A 27,057-nucleotide genomic window follows, 5' to 3' on the forward strand; every position below is an offset into this window, starting at 1 on the left:
GCTTGGGTTAGAACTTGACTAAAGAGGTGAAGCAAAGTTGACAGTTGACAACCACACTGGGTGCCAGGATATGGTCTGAAACACATAGCTGGCCACTTCTAAATTCCCAAGTGGATGACGACAACACAGGTCTTTCCCATGTCCCCCCCAGACACTTAAGCAGCTGATCCGTGCTACTGGTGGCAAATGACGCCATCTTTGAAGAGCTCTAGCTATATGATAGTGATCAGCCTTCAGGTACTTATTGCCAGATGCTGGGCTCCTCAGGCATGTGTCAGTAGGTGCTCTGTCCCCAACTGCATAAGGAAAAGGAGCTGAGAGGCTGGTCACCAGCGCATGCCCAGTGTCTCCTCACTGGAAGAACCAGGATTTGAGCCCAAAGACAGCTGGCCTTCAGGGCCTGTGCTTCTCGTAACCACTGTGCTTTTAAATTGAGTTTTGGCCTAATGGAAACTGATGAAATGTGAAATCCAGACAGTTGGAGTTTAAAGAAAAGATTCTTTGTCTTACTGACTCATCAGGGGGCTTTGGGAAAGTGTCCTTAATCTTGCTTTCCAGTTTTTCAAAGTCTGAGTCTGAGCTGGGGGTAGAATTCAGTCGGTAGAGTGCTGGCCTTGCATGTGAGAAGGCTGAACTCAGTTCCCAACACCGCATAAACTCTGCGTGACTCCCCAGGCCTAAGCGCTCAGCATTTGAGAGGGAGCTGCATGAGGATCAGAAGATCCAGGTCCTATCTGACCACAGAGCAAGTTTGAGGCCAGTCTGCACTGTGTGAGCCCCTGTCTCAAACAAACTAAAACAAAAAAACCCTCAAATCTGTCACTCTAAACACACACACACTCTGACTTAGAAATCTTATTTTCTGGAAATGTAATCTTAAAGTATCTAAAATCATGAAAGTAAGACATCCCATACACATTTATAACAGAGTATCTTAAATAGCCAGTAGGTGCATCTCACTTGAGTTCTTGACTAAATTCAAAGTGTACTTTCCTGTACATACATAAAACACATTCCACCATAAAGCTGAGTTACTAAAACTTAAAAGTTTTAGAAGCCATGTAACAACATAAAAGGCAAACGCCAGATATATAATCTTTAAAGTGTATGGGGGTATTTTTTTTTCATTCCTATTCAGTTTTTCTATCTGTCTCTTCCTTTTTCACATCACCCTGCTGTTCCCTCTGGCCCATTTCCTCTGAGCACCTTCAGCTTGCCTCTTAGCAGTCTTCCCCACTGTGCTCAGGGCAGAGCTCTGTTTGATGTGCATCTTCCTGGCTCTGTCCTGCTCTGGGGAGCCGGCTTCTGTCAGTAGTTGTGGGGATCCACCATCCTCTGGTGTTAGGATTTTTGCCCTGTTCTTGCCCAGACCCTAGATATTCAACTATCTTGGGCACATAGTTTATTTTTTAAGTGCTTTTCCAAGTGCTTGGTTGATCTCAAATTATGAATCCTAATTTGTACAGGAGCCCCACCCCAGAAGCCCTCGCTAACTCCATACCAGCTGCAGCCTTGGGTTCATTCAGCTCACAAGTCACTAAGTCTGCTCTCTTTTTGGCACCTGAACTTATTTTCCTGCTCTCCAACACTACTGGGTCTTAAAACATTTAAAAACCCCATACCTATTCCATTTTCCAAACATTGTGCAAATACATTTGGCTAAGATCAGAAACGATCGTATTCCAGCTCATTTGTTTTGGGTGGGGACACTGGGTTTACAGTCACATACTCAGTACTGTCGTTCTGTCATCTTAAAACAACACAAACCACTGTATTTGTAACCACTGCCCTCTCTGTTCTAGGATGCATACACCGCAGCTGCCATTAACGGGACGGACTTTTGTACATCAGCAAAAGACGCGCACACAATCATAGCCAAGAATTCAAGTCATCTCGCGTCTGTTAACTGCTTTGGAAACTTTGTCATCTTCCTGGGAAAGGTGAGATGTCTTGACTAAATAAATACCAGGACCTGGAAGTCAACAAATTAACCAATATGGAGGCTGACTTGAAAGGGGATCTGCGTTTGTTGCTCTGGAGTCGCTGTCACGCACGCTCTGCCCCTCATTCAGTCCCCGATCTTGAGGCTTCCTGGTTTACAGGATCCCACAAGCCCTCCAGCTGCTATTTTGATCTCAGTCTTTCTTGTCTCTGACCAACTCCATTATTCTGATCCCTGATTTTGTTCTAAAATGAGAAGGCTACTAACCTCAGAAATGCGTTTGAGGATTGGGACTTGGTCCTAAAGCATAGATGCTGCATCATTTTGATTAATCTGTACATTATTTAAGGGCAGAAAATCTATAAAAAGGAACCTGAAAGCCACTCGTAGTGGCATATGCCTTTAATCCCAGCACTCTGGAGACAGAGACAGGCGGGTCTCTTGAGTTTGAGCCCAGTGTGGTCTACAGAACGAGTTCCAGGACAGCTGGAGCCACATAGCAAGATTCTGTTTCAAAAAGAAAAAACAAAAAACAAAAAGAAAGAAAAATCAGGAAGTTGAGCAATCTGATGGAGCTAGTTGTATTTCTGAAGTTATTTGGCTATCTTTAAGATGTCTTGTGCAGTAAAGAGGCTCCTTGATGCTCCAGTATCTTGTGATCTTGTGGTGTAAAGGACAGAGCCCTTAGAATCTTTGAACTTCAGGGTCTTGTGACACAGGTCTGTAATCCTCTCTGTGCTGTGCCACATGCTATACCCTGAGGCTGAGCCAGGGAGTGCTCAAGGCCAAGGCTATAGAGTGAGTCCAAGGCGAGCCTGGACAAATGAATGACACCTGGTCTCCAGAATAAAAAGTAAAAAATGTGCTAGGTTATGGTGTAGACCAGTGGAGACCTCCAAGGTGTCACTTGTGTGAGGCCACCGGGGTCACGCCCCAGTACTACAATTAAAATGAATGCAACCTTTGCCTCTCCTGGGTTGTAGGGGTAATGAACAACAAAATGTCGATGAAGGTGATATACCACACCGTTAGGTCACACTTCAAATTAGAAGGTTCTCTATGCTGGGCTACACACTGTACCTTTTTCTGTGAATCAGTCATCTTCTGGGCCTAATTCTACATGGCTTAGTTTGTCTGATCCCTCTTCCACTGCCCCAAGCTTATGCGCTGAGACCTAGAGGCATATATGTGTTACCTTAGGAAGAGATAGCTTATAGTATGTATACAATAGTGAGATGGAAATCTCAGAAATTGGAAAGGAAACCTCTCCCTCCCCCTCTATCCATCATCTATCGATCGATCCATCCTTCCACCCATCATCTATTTGTCGGTCCACCCATCCATCCACCCACCCACCCATCCACCCATCCATCCATCATCCATTCATCCATCTATCATCTGTCTATCCATCCACCCATCCGTCATCCACCTACCATCTGTCTATCCATCTGACCACCCATCCATCCATCCATCCATCCATGTGTCTGTGTTTCTGTCCATCGTGTGCATGGAGCTGATACCGGAAGAAAGTATCAGAGCCCCTGGAACTGGCATCATGAGCAGGTTGGTTTGGACACTGGAGTCATAACCGATGTCCTCTGCGAGTGCAGTTAATGTTCTGGACTGCTGAGCTGGCTTTCTCCCTCTCTTCCTCAGAGGCTGCTGTTTAAATTCTTGACTCTGATCCACCATGTCTTCTGTATTCACAGCTAAACACTCTCAGTTCTTCCAACCATTTCTTTCTCTCTCTCACACAAATATCAGTTTTCAGCAAGGCCCACAAGTGAACAAGATCTTAGTCACCAGCTGTGACCTGGGCAATACCATATATGGTGACTGTGCCCCACTGAGGATTCTGTGCGTCTACATGCAGTCTGGTGCATGACTGTCATACTTGGCTTTAAGCAAGTCAAGACATGCTTGGGTCTCACAGGTGTGTGTGCTCATTACACATGCATTTAAGGCTCACCTGGCCCCAGAGATGCTTCATGTGACAACAGTAACAGAAGCACAATATAATTATGCCTTTCAGAACAGCCACATAAGGTATGGTTGTATGTAACTGGGTAATGCTCTTGACTTTAGTTGAACTATGAGTGATGTATTTTCTAGTTCCAAAACTATTTTTTGGATGTAGTTTCATAATTCTTAACATATTCATATTTGTATTTCACTTTAAATATGGATTTTCTTAGATTTCCCATAAGCATATCAGGTCTAGTGATATGTATGTCTAATTTTGATAGCATTTAAAATTCCATATTCATCCAGACAGGCATCCAGGAGGAATGGGGGTCCCGGGTGGACTCTTGTCACTTCTTTTAAAAAATTGGGTACACCATGCCCTGTAAATGTGTCTTTAGAAACATAGTAATTACACTCCACAAAAGCCTGGGAGAACCCAGTTATCTGACACACTAGCCGAGGAAAGGAAGGCTTTCCACTTCAGTGCCCAGAGGGTAAAACCAATCACTTAGAAATTAATAACCCACCTACTCAATTGCTTACAGTATAAAAATGGAGATTTTAAAAAAGGAAGACAAGCATGTGGCGCGCCTTAAATCCAGCACTCAGGAGGCAGAGGCAGTGGATCTCTGAGTTTGAGGCCAGCCTGGTCTACAGAGTTCCAGGAGAGCCAGGGCTATACAGATAAACTCTTGTCTCAAAGAAATAAAAACACACACAGCGTACACGATTACATGTACCGCATGTGCACATACTTCTAACGTGAGGATCTCACGATTACATGTACCGCATGTGCACATACTTCTAAAGTGAGGATCTCAATGACTTTGTCATACAGGCGTTTTGAGGCATTATGACATTCACAGATAAAGTACGTGTCCACCTTCTCTCCCGCTCTAACTGGGCTATTTTTTTCTTCCATCAGTTTTTCTTTATTTTCCCCCTTCTATTTCATCCTGTCCAATTCTCTCTAGGACACACACACACACACACACACACACACACACACACACACAAAATAGCATTACTTGTAATTGGGGGAAAAAAGACCCAACCCTTTGGTAAAGGCCCACCATCCCTAGTAATAAAGCTTTCAGCACCACCCCTCCCCAGGTGCTGGTGGTGTCCTTCAGCGTTTTCGGAGGCCTGATGGCGTTCAACTACAACCGCGCGCTCCAGGTGTGGGCCATCCCTCTGCTGCTCGTCGCGTTTTTTGCCTGCGTCCTGGCTCACAGTTTCCTATCTGTGTTTGAAACTGTGCTGGATATACTTTTCCTGTGCTTTGCCGTGGACCTGGAAACAAATGACGGATCGCCGGAGAAACCGTACTTTATGGACCCCGAGTTTTTGGTAAGCAAACATATCATCTGTCGTAATCTCCATCTTTCCTTCCTCCCCCCCACATTGGTTGAAGACACCCTGGAGGCAGGAGACACACCCAGCCTCATTTCTGGTCTGGAGGGCTCCAGGAGTTTCTACTTCCACCTGGGGGTGGGGGGACCTCAGCTTCCAGAAGCTGAACCACTCTTCCCTACAGAAACCCCCTCTCCAGAGGTGAGATTAAAATGGGGCGTGTAGGCTCCTCCACTGCAGCATTCTGGTGGACACAGCAGTAGCTGGTATGTCTTTGACACTAACAGCCTGATCTGGCCTCTTGGAAACCTTCACGTCTGGGACAATGGGATACTTATGTAAAGCATTTCGCATACACAAGCATATCCACGAAGCTTTGGGTAGAGCACACTGCCCCGCAGACGGCCCACCTCTTGTGCCAATACTGACAGACCTGCAGCTCCCCGGGGCCCTCGCTAACCAGGCACAGCCTCAGCCAAGCTGCTTGGATCTGGAACTAGCAAGAGGTTGTTTCCAACAGCTTTTGGCAAAACACAATAAATTGTTCATCTTTTGTCTTATCCTCCACAGACAGGACACATCTCAACACTCCTCTTCGGCTGTCTTGGCAGGGGAGGGGTGTCAAGTGATATTTTAGTAATTTTATTTTATTTTGTTGCCATAAAAATTAAGTATTACACTCTTTTGGCCTTAAACATTCAAAGCACTGTCATTTCGGCAGGTACTGGATTTCAACACTTCCTATGAATGAATGAGTATAAATATGAATGTGTTCTCCATTCATAGAAACGTTAAGATATGGCTTCTACCCATCTTCATGAACTCTGATAGTTTTATTACTGCTACTCTCTTTGACTTGCAAACTTACAGTTAAAAACCTGCTTTGAAATCTACCGTACTGTGCACACAAACATTTTCAATATACTTGGAAAACTTTTAAAATTCAATATCCTAAACCTCTAGGAAGAAGAGTTTCTAGTAAATGCTCACCTACTTGGCTGGTGGAGTGACTGGGGTCCTTTATTCCTTTTTCAGAGTTTTGTAAAACGGACCAACAACTTTAACAATGGCGGGTCTCATGGACACAAGGCCTCACTACCAACTGAAGAGGGGACAGAACTCCGGCCCATCGTGAGATAGGAACCAAGAGACGTTTGCACTTGGAGAACTTTGACCGCCTGTGATACCAAGACAAAGCCTGCAGCTGTTTTCATTGGAACCAGAGCAGGAACAATGTTAAAAACTATGTTTATACGCATCGCTTTAAAAGGCTCGATGGCTGGGCGCAGGGGCACACATCTGTAACTCCAAACTGGAGAAGAATGAAGCATAAAGGCCACAGAATAAGGCTAGCCTGAGCTACATACTCAGGAGTTAGAAGCTAGCCTGAATGCTACATAGAGACCTTATCTATAAATGTAAACAAACAAACAAACAAACAAACAAGGTTGGATCGCTGGATAAAGGTGCCAGTTACCAATCTGAGGAACTGAATTAATACCCCTAGACCTACATGGTAAAAGGAGAGAACCAATTCCTACAAGTTGTCCTAAGACCTCCATGTATGCACGCATACACACACACACACACACACACCAAAAAATAAATAATTAAAAAAAAGTAAGCCTCACCTGAGTTTGTGATATATATGTATGTATGTATATATATGTATATATATATATATATATATTTTTTTTTAAGGGGGGTTTTGTTAGGAGAAATCTAACAAACCTAGGGTACTGCTCTTTGTAGGGCCAGAGTGTCTCTTCTCCCTGTCTGGACACGTGCTATGAGAAGCCATCAGCAGTTCAAGTTATCGCTCTTAGACTTACGGAGGTAAGGGAGGCATGGAGCAGGCACACACCAGACAGGCTGCTGAAGAGGGGACTCAGCCTGCTGCAAGAGGGCGCGAGTTCCACAAGCCAGCAAACACTGCAGAAACGTGCTGCCTAACCAGGTCCTTCCCAAAATGAGACTTGTCTGATAGGTTTTTAAAAAAAATTTTTAGAAGAGCTTTTCCTTTTTTAAGTCCTACAGAAATCCAAGCTTTGAATATGAGGATAGGCACCTCCTTGGCCCAGATGCGGAGTGGACCACCCATCCTAACAGGAGGTGCAACCTGACTGACTTGGCCGCCAGCCTGTGCAGTGATGTAATACAAGACTCCTCCTTCCTTTTGTTTTCCTTGTCACCTCGGCAATTTAACAAGAAACAGCCTGACAGCTCAGGACCACTTTAGATGCAAATTTCTTCTTAAATGGCACCACAGAATTCATTTAGCTCCTATGTCTCCTACAAAGATTTACAGGGCACTCCCAAAGCAAGCCAACCCTGGATGGGCAAGCACACAGCTTTTCTGTGGGTTCAACGTCTCTTATCTGTCTTGATAAAAATCCACCCAAGGTCACCAGTCTGCCCTATCAGAGGGTCGCTGTGCTGAGACAAGGTCAGAGGGTGTGAGGGAGCAGCTCCCCCCAGTGACCTAAGGCGAGGCTGAAGGCTTAGAAGGCCCCCAGGTAATCAAACTGCACACTCTATTCTGGCTTCAGGGTCAATTACATCACACCCAGGTGCATGCGAACTAATTTCCCCTAGCTTTTAGGAGAATTCCAAATTGAATTTCAGATAAACCCAGGGCATCCAAGTCATAATAAAACAAAGCTCAGGGAAATTTTGGTTGTAACTCTACTACATGCAATGGGCATTTTTCTTCTTCTTTTGGTTGTTGTTTTCTTTTTATAGCTTTAAAACAAGGTCTCTGTAGCCCAAGATCACCTCAAACTCACGGAAATCCCCCTGCTTCAGCCTCCCTAGTGCTGGGATTACTGGTGTCACACCCAGCTTAGACGCAGTCTCCAATGAGTGCCATATTGTATGAATTAAATAATGTTAGAACACCATCTCTTGGCGCCCGCGGAGCAAGGCCTCTGGTTTCTGACCTTACTCTGCCTATGTAGAAGAGAGCCAGAAAATAACCAGCCTGTGTTTCATATGACTGTTCAAAAAAAATATTTATTTATAAAAAATACAATGGGCTAAGTTGATGCTGAGAAATGCAGCAATAAATACAGTTGAAGGAAACAGAGCCACTCTACAGTAATACATTGGCACAAATGAAGTCTGCAGGCACACCACCCAAACCTGCACGTCTGCGGCCATTTCTGCATACACGCCTTTAGAAGCGCCACTCGGGAGAGACCTTGTCAGCTTAGGGAAAGAATGAGTACACATGTCACACCGATCACGACTTTATTTAAAACTTAGCAGACAATACTGCAGAAAAACATCCATGTGTCAGGTTCTAAAGCTGCATCTCAGATTTAGTTGGCAAAGACCACATTTAGCGAATCAACTTTTTAGTCTTCCATGTACAAGCCAGATATATACTAAACTGTAAAAAAGAAAAAAAAATAGTTTCCTATTGTTTGAAAATACCAGTTTACGGGTAAGTGTAAAAAAATGCATAGATCTTCAATGAAAGAGCTGGCTGTCCTTGCGCAGGTTTGCGCACAGCCGGGAGTTACTGGCTGTGCTGTAGGCTCCCTTGCCCCAGCACTAGAAGGCAGCTATTTAGGGAGGAGGCAGAAAAAGGAGAAAGGAATGTATATAAGGCATTCTTAAAGGTACAATAAGCAAGATAGTGTTTTAGGAAGACAAGAGAGAAGAATTATTCAAGGCTAGCTTGGGTCTCACTGGATAAAACAATGGACTAAATACTGCGCTCCTTCCCGTGCGTGACTCTAATAATCGATGCCCTGGTCGTCCCCATACTGGTACTCTCGACGGTAGTCGTCTGGGTACTCGCCGTGATACTCATCGGGATACTCTGCCTGATAATCGCTATCACTGATCTCTGACCCATTGGTGCCCGTGCCCTGGCTTCCGTTGTGAATGACGGGCTCTGTGGGGGCGGCACAGTACTTGGGGTCATACACTTGCCGCCCAAGCCCGTACACGCTCATCCCTTTCTGGGAAGCAACTTTGTTGGTGCCCATCTGTAGAGAAATGGTCGAGTTGTCCACTGGCTGTAATGTTAGCTTCTGATCATAGATGTCTCTTCTGGTGCCCGGTGCTAACATCCCAGCCTGTTTTTAGAGCATAATAGTATACAAGGTAAGATAACAGCTAAGATCCACGCTTCTTAACATTGTCTACATTATTAAATCCACACAGAATGAATCAACATAACAACTTTCAATTGGTTCTGATGTGACCCTAACATACCAAAATATTCTTACCCCATTCATTTTATGATGGGGGTGGGGGTGGGGGTGTAGCTGACTCTTGACCTGCTGAGCTGAGTCAGGCTTTCTTCCTTCAAATCTCTGCCCACTGCAAGATCACTATATGGTATCAGACAGATTAACTTACCTCGAGTTTAGCTTCCTATATGTAATAGAGAAGCAAAATGACATTCCATTAACTGAGGATGACGTAAACCCAAGGCCGGGACTGGAGACAGCAGCGCCATGGTTAAGAGCACTTGCCTGTCTACAGAGGACCCGTTCCCAGCACCTACACTGGAACTCAGTTTCAGGGCATCCTGTGCCATTCCTGACCTCCAAGGGTACCAGGCATATCCAAGGTTCACACACACATACGGCAAAATAGCCATACACATAAAAATCACACACTCTACATTTTTTACATATATTGCTGCTACACACGAACACCATCTACTAATGACCATCCAGGTCTCCAATTTTAAAAAAATGTACATGCCTTCAACAAGAACCATGCCGAGCAGATCTCGGGAACTGAGTCTTCTCAAGAGGCTGCCACCAGAAACTGCTCCCTACCCCTTCAGACCCGCCCGCCCTTTCTCGGTCCGCACCTCTCACCTCGGAGTCCACTGAGGTCAAGCACACACTTTGTGATATGAAAAGGCAAGCCTGAGTGACAGCTAAGAGAATCAGCTGCAGATGACAGGGCGTGCTCCACACGGGGCAATGACGGATGCCACCAGGAAAACAGGAAGACTTACCAAAACTCACTCCCACTGTTTTCAGATATAAAACCCTGCTGCTTTCAAATAGTCATTGGTATTTCATTGTTTTTACTATTTGTGTGTGGGGGGGAGGGGAGGCTTGGAGAGGGCACTAGACAGGCACCGGGCCAGGGTGCACATGTGAAGTCTAAAGGGCAACTCTATAGAGTCAGCCCTCTCCTTCCAGCTTCGTGGGTTCCAGGGGTCAAACTCAAGTCACCAGATAATCGCCTTTACCCTGGGTCATCTTGTCCACACCTTCCTCTATTTAAAAACCTGTGACGACATCTTGGCTTTTGGGTAGACACACCTGGGATCGGTAAACCTCAAAGAAGGAATTAACTCTATCAGATTGGCCTACATCCGTGCATGCATGACTGTGGGGCATTTTCCTGAGTACTAATGGATGCCGGAGGCCCCTGGACAGGTAGGCATGGCTGTCTTAAGAAAGGGAGCTGAACTAGCAAGGGGAGCCAGTAGGTGACAGCCCTCTCCGGCCTCTGCTTCATCTCCTGCCTCCAGGTTCCTGCCTCAGCTGCCCTGGAAGATGACCTATGGCTGGAAACGTAAGCTGAGTAAACCCTTTCCTCCTCGTTATTCTGAAAATTATTTAACTAGCATTTCATACAAATGCATTTCAGTTGGCTTAATATTTATAAGAATTCTGACTAAATAGCGCTTACCATGAATGCCAAATAATCTTACATACCCACTTAAACAGACTCCTTCAAAAACAAAACCAAAAAGGGGCAGGGGAGGGCCAACTGTCCTTTCCTTGGCTTTTGGAGTAGGAACGCATATAAACACCACTTTCTTCTGGTTAGGCAGAAAGGCCAGCTGCTCTTACTGCCAACCAAAACCATTCGTCACGCTCGCTACCCTTCTCAGGCCGGAGAAAGGGGCCTTTGATTCTTCTGCTCTCTCAGCAGAATCTACTTTCCTGAAGACTAAAAATATTATGGAAAAAATACCATTTGAGAGTCTAGCTACTCACTCGAGGGTGAGTGCTCACTTAGCATACCCCTCCGTGCCCTCTGCTTCAAGTATTAAAAAGACACAGCTTACCTGGCTGGCTCCTTTGTTGGTGCCCATCTGCAGGCTAATCGTGGTCTGGTCAAAGGGTTTGTCTGTCTGCATCTTGGGATCGTAAAGATGCCTCCGGGTCCCGTAGGCTGTCATGCCTGCCTGGCTGGCGCATTTGTTGGTGCCCATCTTTTAAGTTAAAAGATCAGCATTAATTATTAGAGGTCAATAATAGCATATGCACAAGAAAATGTTCTGGGTTTCTAAGGAGCCGTAAAGCACAGCTGGGGGCTGTAGCTCAGAGCCAGAGTCCTCGCCTGTCATATACAAAGATCCTGGTTCAATTCCCAAGCACCAAAACAGAGAAAGAGGAAAAGGGAAACCCAGGGACTTATAAATTCCTGAGCTAAGGAATTTTCTCCGGGGACTAGGTATGAACTGTCCTCTGTGCTTTGGAAAAGGAACTGTGTGAAGGAAATCTTTAAAAGAAAATATTCCAAACACTCTTAAATATAAGAAACTCATAGCACAGTTAACTCCATGTAAGCTTGCAGAAGGCGATGTATTATTAAGAAGTCACTGTGCTGGCACAACTATGGCTAACTAAACTTCCCTCACGCTCTGCTCTGCAGCACAGGTACCAGATTAAAGTAGGGACCACCAGACACCAAGACTTCCAACTACAGCTACACTACATCCAACCTTGTTCTTGTTACCAGCTACAAAGGTCACCCTCTGGATTGCAGAATGGGGGAGGGGAGAGGGAGGGGGAAGGGGAGCAGCCTTAGCAATTTACCAAAAAAAAAAAAATCTTGTACTGTTTTAAGTAAGTTCACAACTTTGTGGGGCTGAACCCATAGCTATCTTCGACTGCATGTGCAGCCTGTATGCTCAGAGTTAAAACAGGACAGCCAACACCAGGCACTTGGGAGCCATCAACATTTTCATGGAGGAAAAGTACATTTATTTCCTCAACTCTCTGGGCAGAACCAGAACAAGGCAGTGAGAGAAGCACGAGTGAAGTGAAGCAGGTTCCCAGGAATAATTAACTTCTCTCCCCTGCTGAGAACTCCGAGGCCCAGGAGCAGACCAGTCCAAGCAGCCCGTGGAAGGAGGAGGGCTCTTCCCACCACCACTCATGGTTTTTTCCTTAAAAATAGTGTTTGACTTCGATTCTTTGAGACCGATCTCACATAAGCGCAGGCTGGCCTTGCGCTCCCGTGGTAGTCAGGGATCATCTTAAACCCCTGGTCCTCCACTTCCTGAGTACCTGGGCCACAGGCGCAGATCACCATGCTCAGGGGACACTTAATTCTATTACTAAAAGCAAAACCCCTGCACTAGAAAAGATTCACACATTTAACATCCCCCCACCCCCAAATAGGAGAGGGGGAAATCACTGCAACATTGACCTTTGTATAACAGCAACCAGAGTTTGCAACATACATCTGCAAATACCCTTGGGCTTTATTTGCCTATGTGTCCCTGTATGTCTAGTGCCACACCCACACACAGAAACCCACATTTTACAAAAAAAGACACACACCTCTTTAAAAGTTAACAGAATTTTATAAGTCTGTCTCTTAACCTGCCTTTTAAACATGGATGTAAATTTTTAGGCTTGCAAGGAGTTCTAACTCATCAGTATCTGGACTCTTTTTCCAATTCCCCACCATTTATACAATGGTGTACTTTTAAAAATGAAATCCTCCTCAGTCGGTACACCAAGGCAGTCCTTAGCACTAACACCGCCTGGCTGTGTTTTGGTGACACTCTCCAGGGAAACTGTAAAAGTGACCTTAACCAAGTGCACCCTAAGCTCTAAGAGGCCCCAGTCAGCGAGGCTGGTCAGCACCACACATTACCAGTGTGTAAGGACCGCGGCATGCTGGTCTATGCATACACAGCTTCCCTCGGCGGGTAACATCTAAGAATTTATAAAGTGCATGTTTTTCCTTTTTAAAGGATAATATAGTTATCTATATAAACAATTTAATTTCCTAGACAAACAATGCTCAAGCTGGGGGTAAGGAGGGGGTGCGTAACAAATTTTATTAAAAAACACCATCATTTTCTCACACCTATTATGTAGCCCAGGATGGCCTCAAACTCAGAGCAATCCTACCTTAGTCTGCTAGGTGCTGGGATTACAGGTGCAACATGTCACACGCCCTATAGGTTTTATACATTATATAGATAAAAACTGTGAAACACATAGATAAAAACTGTGAAAGTAATGTATATATCCAAGCCATCTAAATTATGTAACTTCTATGCATATTCTACTAATGAGAGGTGTAACATTTTGTGTGGCAATAGTTAATGACACTCTGTAGGTGAATGAAAGAAAAAAAGAGTATCACCCCACTTACCTGTAAACCAATTACACTTTGGCCTGCCTTTAATTTGCCTTCATCAAAACGTCTTGTTTGTTTTTCGGCATACTTCACGCCAATGTCGATGGTTGTATGGAATCCTTTTGTTTTCGCCTAGACAGAAACACATTCACTACCTGAGCTGGAACACAAGAGATTCTGCCGCCAGCATTTTGAAGGGGAAACAATGAAGAAATGATGTCCACAGACAGGCTTCGAGGTGAGCTCATGTCATACTTAGACCCACTCAATGATAACTCTGTGTACCCTCTGAGATGCGAGGGCTCTAATTAGCCTATCTAGCTCAAGCTGATGTCAGCAGTCTTTTTACAAAGCTAGCAATTACAGAAGACTCAGGCCCCTCCCCACCCGGACGGTCTCTGCATCTCTGGGAGGACAATGATGTCATTCACTGCCTACGTGCAGGAAAGTTTCTCTAAGAGTACGTACCAGACCTGCGAGAGCCACCAGGGTAGTCTGAACCTGGGTCATGTTGCCGTTCTCAAAGAGGTCGTTTGCTTCAAATATATCATGGGGCTTCATTCCGTAAGCCTGGATAGCTTTAATGAAGTTGCCGATATTCTCCAACTATAAACAGAAAGAGTCACAGGTTTGAAACTAAATATGGACACAGCAAGATTCTTCAGGCTGGGTGAGGACTGGTTACAAGATACCAGACAGAGACTTTTTGACAAGGATTCTCTATCTGATACAAAGTAAGCACACAGCTTATTCTTAGAAGGACTTATACGATGTAGTCTTTTAAAGTAGGGTTTTTTTTTTTTTAATTGTTTTTTGCTGTTCTTGTTTTAAGACAAAATCTCATGAAGCTCAAACCTATACAAAACTGGTCTGGAGCCAGGTCCTCACCCCACAGACCTGGTGCTGTAATCACAGATGAGCACTACCACTGTGTATTCGCGCTGTGCTGGGGATCAAATCCAGGACTTCATGTCTGCTAGGCAAGAACTCTACAAACTGGGACCACATTCACAGCCCCACGCTGCCTGCTTTTTTAAAGCCCTTTAAGGCAAAACTGGCTCTGTGTGTGTGTGTGTGTGTGTGTTATCCATTTATGTAGGGTGGTGCATGTGTTTAGGTGTAGATACCTATGTGTGTATATACATACATTTGCAGGCTAAAGATCGACATCTGGTACCCCTACTCCACCCCACCCTGCTTCCACTGCGGCAGGGAGAGTCTGCTACATCCAGGACTTGCCAACTTAGCCAGTCTAGCCAGCCAGCTCGACCTGGAAATTCCTGTGTCTGCCTCCCACACAACTGGATTATCCACCCAGCTTTTACAGGGTTCTGGACTCTCTATCTGATACAAAGTAAGCACACAGCTTATTCTTAGAAGGACTTATACGATGTAGTCTTTTAAAGTAGGGTTTTTTTTTTTTTAATTGTTTTTTGCTGTTCTTGTTTTAAGACAAAATCTCATGAAGCTCAAACCTATACAAAACTGGTCTGGAGCCAGGTCCTCACCCCACAGACCTGGTGCTGTAATCACAGATGAGCACTACCACTGTGTATTCGCGCTGTGCTGGGGATCAAATCCAGGACTTCATGTCTGCTAGGCAAGAACTCTACAAACTGGGACCACATTCACAGCCCCACGCTGCCTGCTTTTTTAAAGCCCTTTAAGGCAAAACTGGCTCTGTGTGTGTGTGTGTGTGTGTGTTATCCATTTATGTAGGGTGGTGCATGTGTTTAGGTGTAGATACCTATGTGTGTATATACATACATTTGCAGGCTAAAGATCGACATCTGGTACCCCTACTCCACCCCACCCTGCTTCCACTGCGGCAGGGAGAGTCTGCTACATCCAGGACTTGCCAACTTAGCCAGTCTAGCCAGCCAGCTCGACCTGGAAATTCCTGTGTCTGCCTCCCACACAACTGGATTATCCACCCAGCTTTTACAGGGTTCTGGACTCTTTGTACGTTTCTCCCTGGGCCCATCATCCTTGCACAGATTGGAGTCACCGTCTCCCAAACACAGTTAAGCCCAAATCACTAGCCAATGGCACTTCCTATACTGATGAAAAGAGGCTGCAATGCAATACTGCATCGTGGATTAAGTCCATGCATTCAATGCCTTGTTCCTCTGTTTTATCCTTATGGTCAGATAGCATTGTGCAAAAGTTTATCAAATCCTTCAAAGTAAACTGACTAAATGTAAAATCATCTAAAACTAAACATAAGATCACAGGACCAGTTCAGTCAGCAACAAAGGCAACATTCTTAATGGCAACCCAAATTTGCCACGTGTGTACACACACACACACATACACACACACACACACAAAACGACTGCAAACAATACAACAATTTTGGCTTTTTTTTTTTAACCACATAAAAAGAAACCAACTGGAGTAGTGCAGCTTATAATTAATTTATAATTTATAGTGCAACTTATAATTCTAGGCCTAAAGAGGCAGAGGCAGAGGCAGGAATAGTCCAAGTTCTGTCCATCATGGAATGTCTAATGAATGTGAGGCCAGCCTGGGCTACAATGTGAAACCCTTTTCTCAAGAGAAGGAGGGAAGAGAGGGAGGGAAAACTGGGAGAGGAGGGAGGAGGGGAAGGGGAGCAAGAGAGGGAAAGAAGGGAGGGAGAGCTGGAAGGAGGGAGGGAGAGAGGAAGGAAAGAGGGAAGGAAGGCATAGAGAGGAGGAGGGGAGGGAGGAAGGGGTGGACAGGAGGTTGCCCATTTGACAATTACCTGCGGCCAGTTTAGTGAGGATTCGTTGACTTTCTTCACAGAGCCTGGCTGCAGCTTGTTTATAAGTCTAAAAACAAAATTACAATGACGCTTTATGGTCAAAAACAAGAACCAGAATATGAGCCAATTCCCTGGACGTCAGTGAGGGAAAGCATTACAGGCAATGAGAATCAAGGCAAACGCCCACAGCGGGGAGGGAGCAGGAGAGGAAAGGCCACCTGGGCCACTCACTCGCAGAGGATGATGCCGTCCTTCAGGCCCAGCTGGAAGTTGGTCCCAATGCCCATGCCTGTCACCTCTTCGATCCAGTTGCGCAGATCTTCCTCGGCCTGCTGGTCATACTTGGATGCGATCTGAAATAGGAGTTCCGGAACTTCAGAGAGACTCGGTAAAGGGGGACACCCACCCCTGGCCACCACGTCATCTGCTTTTGTTCATTATCCACTAAGCCCCAGCTATGACAGGTAGCTCCTCCCCCCAGGCAGGAGAGTTTAGTGGTGATCTTAAGCAGCTGTTGCAGCTGCAGTAACTCAACGTACAAAGTGTTAGTGAAGGCAGTGTCAATTAAAGGAGCATGAAAAGAGACGTAGGGACCAAGGAGAGAATCCAACAATACAAGATGAAGTCCCCATCATGCAGGACAACAAGGGGCAGGATTTAGCAGCGTGTTGCAATACGCCATCAGCTGAACCTAAGTTTTAAAGACTGAGTCACGAACTACCACATTCCAAAGAAGGACTGGGAGAGATTCCGACATATGGGACTTTTAACCCAGTATCTCAACTATCTAGAACATACCATTCCAGGAGTTTCCCAAAGTTCTGGGATCTGCCTTCTATTACAGCAATCACACACTACACTGCACGCGTGTGTGGGCACACAAACACAGCAAGTATACTTTTAAACATACATTTTAAAAACAGTTCTCAGGACTTAAAAAAAAACTACCTTTCAATTTCACAATACCATAAACCTAAACCTTTTCTTTTTTGTTGTTGTTTTTGAGATTTATTTATTTTGTCTATAGGTGCTCATGAAGACCAGAAGAAGGTTATCAGTTGGGTTCTCTGGAACTGGAATGGTGAAAAAATGTTAGTTAGACATCAAGTAAGTGGTGCCCTAAAATTCTATTTTGTTTTGTCTTTTGAGACAGGGTTTCTTTGTGAATCTCTAGCTTTTCTGGAGCTCATTCTGTAGACCAGACTGGCCTTGAACTCACAGAGAATTGCCTGCCTCTATCTCGAGAGTATTGAAATTAAAGGCCCAGCTACTCTAAACTTTAAACAGTGAAATAAATATTAAAAGATGGCATGCAGCCACCCTTTAATCCCAGATCTCAGAGGTAGAGTCCAGTCTGGTCTACAGAATGAGTTCCAGGACAGCCACCAGAGCTACACAACAGACTATCTCAATTAAATAAAGGGGGGGGGTGGCAGTGGTGGCGGCTAGAAGCAAGGCAAGATCATATACTCATGTTTTTTTCATTCAGTACAGCTAAAAATGCCAAGCAGACACACTTAGGCAGAGCCCAGGGGCTAGATAGGAGCTTGGGCATCAATTACGGCGGGTGCTGTCAGAAATGGAAATGAACAGCGGGGATGTCTGCTGGCCATAAAACATAATTAGGCTTAATTACTGAGCAAGGCGCATCACTGCATCACAGCATTGCTCGGGAGGAGATCCTGGGAGTTCAGGGCTAAATAGCCAGGCAGGAGACCGGCACAACTATGTAGGTCTTGAGGCTGCAGAGAATCGTGGGTCAACAGGGCCAGGGTGGACAGGTAGGAGGCTGGCTTGGTTACATCCAATGACCAAGGTCAGCAATGAGTCGTCAAAAGAAAAGGGCTCGACCAACCACACTCGACTGGTGGTTCCTCTTCAGCAGACACGACATAGCAATGGCAGCTTTTCGCCCCCTCCCCTCCAGGTGAACAAAGATGTCATTTCTCACGTGAAGTAAATGAAAGAGTCACATCCCCCTCTGGTAGGCTGGTAGAAGCTTTCAGACAGCCCGGTGTCAGAGCTGCAGACTGTGGCAGGTGCCTCCCCTCCCCCAACACCCAGGGGAGGCTCCGCTGAAGTAAACATGATTTCGGGGATTACTGTGTCCCCTTCACACTCCATTACCCATAATTAGAGAAACGGGAATGTGTAATGGATAATTTACTTCAACTGTGTGTTTGCCTAACCAGGATTACAAAAGGAAACCCAACAGGTTTCTGTTGTAAACAGCACTGCAGAGTTTCGAGGATCAAATCCAGCCTGCAGGCTAGTTCATAGTATAGTGTAAGGTTTACCTCACAGCACCGAGGTTCCTGCTCTGGTACCCTCGTCCCTTGAGAAGGGCTCCTTTAATTCCATGCCAGCTCAGGTTGGGGAGCAGGTACAGGGAGTGAAGATTCTGCCTGAGACCCACCTTGTCACTGAGGGACCAGCAGGAAGCAGCAAGGACTCTCCTACTCCAGTTAATCTGTGTCCTCCACACAGCAAGCGGGTCCATCTTTGTGCTCTACTTCTCTGCTACAGCTGTCTTCATTAGCAGACCTTCTAACTTCTGATCCAGTCAGTTTCTGTCTACACCCCAGCAAGACTGACTTCAACAAATGCACTAAGTTCCTTCTCGTTGTCTACACAACTAGATTTGTCAAGATCTGCAGACATGGGGCTGGAGAGATGGTTAAGAGTACTGACTGCTCTTCCAGAGGTCCTGAGTTTGATTCCCAGCAACCACATGGTGGCTCACAACCATCTGTAATGGGATCCGATGCCCTCTTCTGGTGTGTCTGAAGACAACCACAGTGTACTCATATACATGAGATAAATAAATCTTAAAAAACAAAACAAAACTGCAGACACATGGTGACACAGACATACACGCGAGTAAAACACCCATACACCTTAAAAATAAATAATAATATATAAATCTAAAAAATAAAAAAATTAAAGTGTTGCAAAGTTGTAATCCCAGGACGAGGCAAGTGGAGTTACGTCATGTAAAGACAATGTGAGCTACAAGGCGGGATGCAGGTGGAAAATATTCTCTTGCTTTTTCAAATATAGAGATGAAACTGTTACAGGGGCTGTTCTCTGCAGGTTGGTAGGATGGCTCTTAGGAATAATCTTTTATTATTATGTGCGTGCTTGCACGGTGTAAGAGGGCGAGTCAGAGAACAATTCAGGGTTGGCTCCCTCCTTCCCTTGGTTTGTTGAGGCAATCTCTCTTGTTTCTATAGCTAGTATAGAGGTCAAGTAGAGCTGCCTAGAGTCTCACCTAGATACCATATGTTTTTAAAAGCTCAGCACCTGGTATGCGATACCTCTTTGGGGTGGTTTAGGACCCCCCCCCAAACATTATAGGCTATCGCCAGTCTTCTTGGCTACCCCCAGAATTTGATGCTAAGCCCTAGAGACACCACATGTACCTGAGTCATAGAACGTGGAGGAATCAAGTGGGCACTGACTGGTGTCAGTCTCCTACTGGGAGAGAAAAGCGAACCAGGGCTGCGAACCTCGAAAGCTCTTACCAACCAGCCTGGCAAGATGCGGCCACTGGTGACACAGAGAACAGAGGTTGTGAGCATAACCAATCACGCTCTGACTTAAGGCTCACTCCACGCAACATTACTCATGGCTTGGACTGTTAACCGGGTCAAGAACCCTCAGCTGCCTAATTTGGGGACTTACGCTGCTAAAGGGACACGGTAATATCCTAAGTTCCTAATAACAGATGAATGCATAGTTCCACCCTTAGAGATGCTTCTTTTTGCACTTAGGACAGAGACCCACAACTGGTGAGCAAGTAGAGAAGAAGAGATAAGTTGTAGAAGCAGAGGTGAGGGAGACCCTGCCGCAAAGCACAGTTGCCTGGCATGACGGGGATGTCGTACACATTAACTCAGAGCTGTCGACATTTGCCCAAGATCAAAGCAGCCAAAAATCTCACCTCGCAAGGCTTCATGACGCCCCACTCCTAGTTACTGGCAAATGATGGATCCTGGTGGAGTGAGAGTTTTCTTGGGGAATGCGATCCCGGAGAGGCTACATATGCTCTAGCAGGTGACCCTATACCCACGCCCATTCAGACAGCACCTCGTGGACTCTTGGGTCTAAAAATAAAGCATGTGGGGTTGGGAGGGAAAGTAATGGGCAGATGGATTTGATCAAAGCATAGCACACGCATTATGAATTTTTCAAAACTAAATAAGGAAAAAAAATAAAACAAAAATCCTTTAGCCAATACAATCAATCTATTCACTATTTTCACCTTAAAAGCTTTAATTTCTGAACATAGGCTAAAATGATGTTTTCTCCCTTATGACAAAGCAAAAATAAAGAGCCAAACTAAAACAACACACACACACACACACACCAACAACAACCCTAATGTTAGAAGAAGGATATAGCCTACAGAAAGCAGAAACAAAACTTTGCTAGGTCAGGTGTGTCGGCGCACGCCTTTAGTGCCAGCACTTGAAAGGTGGAGATAGGTGGATCCTTTGATTTCTAGGAGAGTTTGATTTCTTGGAGAGCTCTAGGCCAGGACTATCTAGTGAGACACTGTCTCAAAAAATATTACTCTCAAGGATATTAATACCTAGACTATATAAAAAGAATATAAATGAAACAGCAAACATCCTCCAATCTATAAACAGGCTAGGGATCAGTTCTCAAGAGAAATACAAATGGTCAAATAAGTACTTTTTGGCTCAACAACCTCAGATGTCAGGAAAACGCAATTTAAAAGTCCTTTGAAATTCCACATCAATCCAGTTAGAATAGCTGCCATCCAGAAAACAACTGACGACACATGACAAGGGGCAAAGGAACCTTTACACACACGAGTGAGGACGTGTGGCCTCTAGAGCCGCAGGGAAATAAATCAGGACAGAGGCTCCTCGAAAACTGAAAAGTAGAACTAAAATATGAATGGACAAAAAGGTGGTACAAATACACGTAAAAATGAAATCAGGAGCTGGAGATGGCTCAGGGGTTAAGAGCACTGGCTGCTGCTCTTCCAGAAGATGCAGGTCCAGTTCTCGGCACCCACATGGGAGCTCACAACTATCTGTAACTCCTATTCCAGGGAATCCAACACCCTCATAACGACATACTAAATAAATCACTGGAAAGGAAGGAAGGAAGGAAGGAAGGAAGGGAGGGAGGGAGGGAGGGAGGGAGGAAGGAAGGAAGGAAGGAAGGAAGGAAGGAAGGAAGGAAGGAAGGAAGGAAGGAGTAGCAGTTGCAGGTGGATCCAGCACTAGGGAGCAGAGCCAGGTGTGAGTTCCAGGCCAGGGCCAGCCTGGTCTACAGAGTATGTTCCAGGACACCCAGTGTTACAGAGAAAAAAACCCCATCTCAACAAAACAAAACAACAGAACAGAACAAAAGAAAGAAGGGAAGACCACAGCGCTGAGAACGGTGCCTGGGCATAGACGATGGAGCCTCCTCAGAGGCTCGACAGCATCTTCCTGCAAACATCCTTCTGCAAAAGGATGAAGGGCGGGGGAAAGGCCTTCGGGGTTAAGTGGGTCAACCATCCTCCACCAACCACTGCCCAGTCTGCTCTCACGCTCCTTGACCATGAACTGTCTGTCCATCCGTCCTTCAGTACTGAGAACCCAACTCAAGGGCAACAGGTTGGTTAATGGCCTGTGTCTCTTCTCTGTGGAGCCCCTACCATCTGCCCAGCCTGGCTCGCTGGTCTGGGCTACTCAGAGTCCATCTGGAGCTGCTCATCCCTCAAGAGCAGGCCCATCCTGTGTGACTTGTCTTTAATCCTAACTTCAGACTCTACAACAGTGTCTGTTCACAAGTTAAATTATGTAAATATGCAGAGTGCACACATGGGGTGACAAGGGCTGGCAGAGGGTCTTGTGGGCAACAAACTTAGGACTCTTCAAAGCTCGGCCCACTCAACAGCTTCATTTCTTGGTACTAAATCTGGCAGAGATAGGAGACATCAGGAGAAATGTTACGAGGATCAAGTGACAGTGACAGACAGGGTAAGAAATGTCAGATGAACTATAATACATAAATCTCTCTTCATCACCCCTCCCAATCTCACCCCCTTCCTCAAAGTAAGCGTAATCCTCTGTCAAATAAAACATAAAACACAGGAAAAAGATTCTCATCAAAACCACAAGCCCTAAGGGCCTGTGCTTCCTAATAGTAGAAAGAGACACTACATCAGATAAAAAGCCTTCTGGTTGCTAAGAGGCGGGCGGCCCAGAACTGGCTGGTTTTAGAGACGTTTCACTGAAGTCTTCAATAGGGAGACAAGTAACTGGGGAGACAAAGGTTTCAAAGGCATCTCAGCAATGGACTAGAAACAAACCCGGCGCTGTTTTGGGGTAAGCAGCAAGCATTCAACAAGAGGCAGTTGGCACACCTAGAGGCAGGGGAATCGCTGTCATGGAATCTGCGGCCTGAAGGCCACACATTCCAGGCACATCGCAGAGTCTTACTGAAGAGTGAAGAACATTTCATTCCTGAATCGGCCGCCACGGGGCTCTGAGTCAGGACCCCAAAGACATCGAAATCCCTAGCTACTATAGTGGACCCTTACATAACACAGCATAGCATTCACAGGCAGCCCATGCCTATCCTGTATCCTGAGATCATCTGCTGATTATAACCATGCCCAGTACTATGTAAAGGCTGTGGTGTGTGCATGCGTGTGCTGGTAACACACAGTTCAGGGAATGACAACGAAAATACATGCTTGCCAAACACACAATTTCTCTCTTGACATTTTTGTTGTCACTGACTGAATCTGCAGGTGCTGGCCCTGCAGTATTGGGAGCCAATCAATTTTACCTTTTACAAGAAATCATCACAGATACCTTTAAAACCCAATAATCCAAGTTATTGTTTCTGGTGCTGACATTCTGCTAATTCTCAGCCACGCTTGAATTTTCTTAGGGCTGTTTTTGAGCCACTCAGATGATTCGGCCTAACCCCAAACTATCCACCTAAAACTCACACTCGCAAGTATCGGGGTGGTTTGAATGAGGAAGTCCCCAAAGGCCCATGTCTGCATGCTCAGTCTGTAGTTAGTGAAACTGTTTGAGAAGGGTTAGGAGGTGTGGCCTTGCTGCTGGAGGGGTGTGTCACTGAGAGTGGGCCTTGAGGTTTCAAAGGCCCATGTCACACCCTGTCTCTCTCTCAGTCTCTGTCTGCCCGCTGCCTGTGGATTAGGATGTTCAGGTCATCCACTGCTCCAGGACCATGCTGTTTCCTCAGGAGCTAGCTCTCAGAACTGCTCGCAAGCCTCCGATGAGGCTTTATTTTATGAGTCGCCTTGGACAGTCTCTCCTCACAATGCTAGGACAGTAACTAAAACAGCACCTGCCACGTGTTTTCTGGATTCTTCTTTTAGCTTCTTCAGGCTTCTTTTCTGTGTTCTGTACTAATGGCTAGAAAGCACAGTTCAAAGGCAGACCCTGCCCTAAAAGAGCTTATTTTAGTAGTATAGAAGCCGAGAGTCATTCTACAGTGTGGGCTTGCCAGAGAAATTAGAAAGTAAGGGCAATTGCATCTGTGGCAGGTTAACACAGCGGGCATCTCAAAGGTAGGCCTTTTTCTCAAAGGTACAGCCAGACCTTCAGGCCAGGGTATCCCCAGATAGATATGATGTTAGTTTCCTGCTGTTGAGATAAAATATCTGAAGCCAAAATTATTTTGGTTCACAGTTTTGGCCCATGGCTGCTTGGCCCCATTGCCCTTGGGCCTGTGATGAACAAGACCCCCATGGTGAGAAACATGAGACAGAGGAAACTGCTCAAAAGGAAGGGCCTGTGATCCAGTAGACCATGAAGGGGAAACGCCCCCAATGAGGTCACTTCCTTTCACTAAGCCCTACCTCCTAATGCTTCCTCCACATTCCCCCACCGTAGGGGTACAACCAAGCTTTCCACAGAGTCTTGCCAGATTCAGAGTCTAACAGTCAGCTACACGCAAAGACCCTAAGACTTGATGATATACACATGCTGTGCAACTGGTAAGAAGCTAAAGCTTTAAAAACACCAAGAGGAACCACTCTAGTGCCTAATCCAAGCAGCAGAACAGACAGAAGGAAAACCACTTGAGCCTTTGATTGTGTCTAGGAACACGATTTTTAGATTCAAGTAGATTCTGAAAGTGGGACCCTAAATGGAGGCTGGCTTCCCAGAACACACTTCAGTTAATAAGGCTGAAACATCTCACTCAGTGAATAATGATGTTCTCCTGGACGCAGGGTTGGCCCACGTTCTACTCCAAAAACAAGAGTCTCTATTACTGGTGGGGAGGGGTAGCTGTCCTGGAGGGTGTGGGGGACTTCCGGGCGAGCATGGGCAAGCATCTGGCAGAAGTCTCACCCGAGAACAGCTGCCCAGGTCTCCTTCCTTGACGCACACTCTTCATCTGTGGCTCAGACCGCAGACAGTGACCTTCATCTCAGGGTCACATCAGCAGCCTCTGGCCTCAGATTTAAAGGTCTCATGACTGAGAGACATCTGCACCTGACTGTTGCTGCGTCCACCACAGGTGTGCGTCACTTCTCCTTGACCAGCCTATCTAGTAATCTTAGATGGCCCGCTCAGGACGCTGTCTGCAGTAGGCCTGGAAGAAGGTCGGTCAGGAGCAGTCACTGGATCTCAGTGTCCTTCAGTTCAGGTAATGAGTGATCCAGAAACCATGGCAAGCTTATAAAACTGGGAGTCAGAAAGATCTCACTCTGTACAATAAGTAAATCATTCAAGATACATCTGAAACCCTGCCCCAAAGGTCTAGAGCGAAACAGTGCCCCTCAGTGAGCAGAGTTAAACTAATGTTCTCTCTGTATAGAGACACAATTATTGTTTGTCTGAATCACCACAGCCTCAACCGGTACTCAAGGACACCATTACTTACAAGAAACAGGTGTGAAAAGAAGGATGTGAACTATTAAACCATCTTATTATCAGCTAACTTAACAGGAGCCAAAATCCATTTGCCAGAGTATTGTCTAGAGCAGCGGTTCTTGATCTTCCTAATGCTGTGACCCTTTAATACAGTTCCTCATGGGTAGTGAAACCCCAACCATAAAATTGCCTCATTGCTACTTCATAACTGTAATCATGCTACTGTTAGGAATCATAATGTAAATAAATATCTGATATGAGATCCCTGTGGGGGTCGTGACCCACAGGTTGAAAACCACTGGTCTAGACTTTTGTCTATAGAAGATAGACGCCTTTTCCTAATCACCAGGTTATCATCCTGACTGAAATTGGAGGTAGAGTTTAAACTCCAATGGTTACTGGGTAACCATTCCACTGGTACCCTGGTTGGACCACATGCATCGCAATACTGTAATCCAGATGCATCCTAACAGAGGGTGACAACTGACATCAGTCTCTAGAAAGATCCAACTGAATGGTCAAAGGACAAAGAAACCGGATACAGCCAAGCATAGTGGCCCATGTTTATATCCCAGCACTTAGACAGAGGCAGGAGGATTACAGGTTGGAATCTAGCCTGTTTCAATGAATGAATGAATGAATGAATGAGTGTTTAATCAATCACACACAGCCTGTTGTGAAAAACTGGGCATCCAGGAGTGATTACATACACATCCTAGGAGGGGCCTGGGAGTTTGAGAGGTCAGCTATAATCTGAACTGAAAGTTTACAGAAGAGAAAGCCAGTTTATTCTGGGGCACATGGAGGTTAGATAAATACACAGAATAAATACACAGGAGACCCAAAGAAATGGACTAAAAGCCAAACGGAAGAACACCTGTTAGTATCAATTAAGCAGAAAGTCCACCAGCAAGAAAGCCAGCTGGAGAAGATGCTCTGATAATGGGCTCCCTTGTCGATCTGAGAGATCTACAGTGATTTTGCTGAAAGAAGGTCCCAGCTGAAGTCCCATTGGAGGGAAACAAGGCTGCTTCTCCAATCTGCATTTTCCCTGTTCCCAGGGCTGGATCACACCTGCACCTTCTTCACAGCGCCTGATGCTATCATCTCTTCACTGGAGTCTACGTGAGCTGTCTTGGCTCCGAGCCTCCTGCAGCTTGAGATGTGTATTCACTTCAACCAGTTTGCCTCAGAGCATGTAGCACGAGACCAACTGTGATTTGAGGAAGTCGCAAAAGCTTCATCATAGTCCCAAAAGCAAAGTACTGGAAGCTCCTCAGGGACTGGGGCCTCGGGGACTGGGGCCTTGGAAGCCCTCCTCCCAGGTGACCATTCTGTCACCCAGGAGTTCCCATTCGTCATACAGTTCCCTACCTGCTACTGAGCTGGATTACCACAGGTTGAGGCAAATATCAGCCCTTCAGTCAGCCCTACCTATGGGACTCCACCGAGACCCAGATCTGTCATCTCAGACTGTGAGTGCCTTTATTACAATGGTACTGTGTTGTCCATTTGACAGGGACAGCCCAACAAAACCAGTGACAGATCTTGACTATTAAACTTCAGAGGCAGGTTACAAGCCAGCTAGGGGCTCACACAAATGTAGTAAATGTGCGAGAAGGCACTGCATTCTCCCTCTATGAAAATTAGAGGACATAAAGTTCCCATTAGATAACAGGATGGAATTTCGCATTTCCCTCTTTACAAAAGCTCCCCTGTCCTCATGAAATGGCACCGGTGGTGACCTTTAGGGAGCGCCTCAAGCCCTGAGTGGCACTGTACCATTGACATGAACATAGCCA

The 27,057-nt window shown here is 45.6% G+C and overlaps 2 protein-coding genes across 3 annotated transcripts in view; one reads left to right on the plus strand and one right to left on the minus strand.

The window, feature by feature from the left end:
* Positions 1 to 6,884, plus strand: part of Slc44a3 (solute carrier family 44 member 3) — a 74,081-nt gene extending 67,197 nt beyond the window's left edge. For both annotated transcript variants that reach the window (XM_052179330.1, XM_052179329.1), the window contains exons 13-15: positions 1,803 to 1,940; positions 5,021 to 5,257; positions 6,296 to 6,884. In XM_052179330.1, the coding sequence (XP_052035290.1) occupies positions 1,803 to 1,940; positions 5,021 to 5,257; positions 6,296 to 6,400 (480 nt within the window). In that variant the 3' untranslated portion in view covers positions 6,401 to 6,884. The remainder of the gene's footprint in view (positions 1 to 1,802; positions 1,941 to 5,020; positions 5,258 to 6,295) is intronic.
* Positions 6,885 to 8,492: 1,608 nt separating this feature from the next.
* Positions 8,493 to 27,057, minus strand: part of Cnn3 (calponin 3) — a 31,284-nt gene continuing 12,719 nt past the window's right edge. Inside the window, exons 2-7 of the mRNA XM_052179331.1 lie at positions 16,605 to 16,726; positions 16,374 to 16,440; positions 14,096 to 14,233; positions 13,643 to 13,759; positions 11,313 to 11,459; positions 8,493 to 9,345 (exon numbers count right to left, since the gene is read on the minus strand). Coding sequence (XP_052035291.1) covers positions 9,001 to 9,345; positions 11,313 to 11,459; positions 13,643 to 13,759; positions 14,096 to 14,233; positions 16,374 to 16,440; positions 16,605 to 16,726 — 936 coding nt within the window. The 3' untranslated portion in view covers positions 8,493 to 9,000. The remainder of the gene's footprint in view (positions 9,346 to 11,312; positions 11,460 to 13,642; positions 13,760 to 14,095; positions 14,234 to 16,373; positions 16,441 to 16,604; positions 16,727 to 27,057) is intronic.

The sequence above is a fragment of the Apodemus sylvaticus genome, chromosome 4, assembly GCF_947179515.1.
Source record: "Apodemus sylvaticus chromosome 4, mApoSyl1.1, whole genome shotgun sequence".
NCBI lineage: Eukaryota > Metazoa > Chordata > Mammalia > Rodentia > Muridae > Apodemus > Apodemus sylvaticus.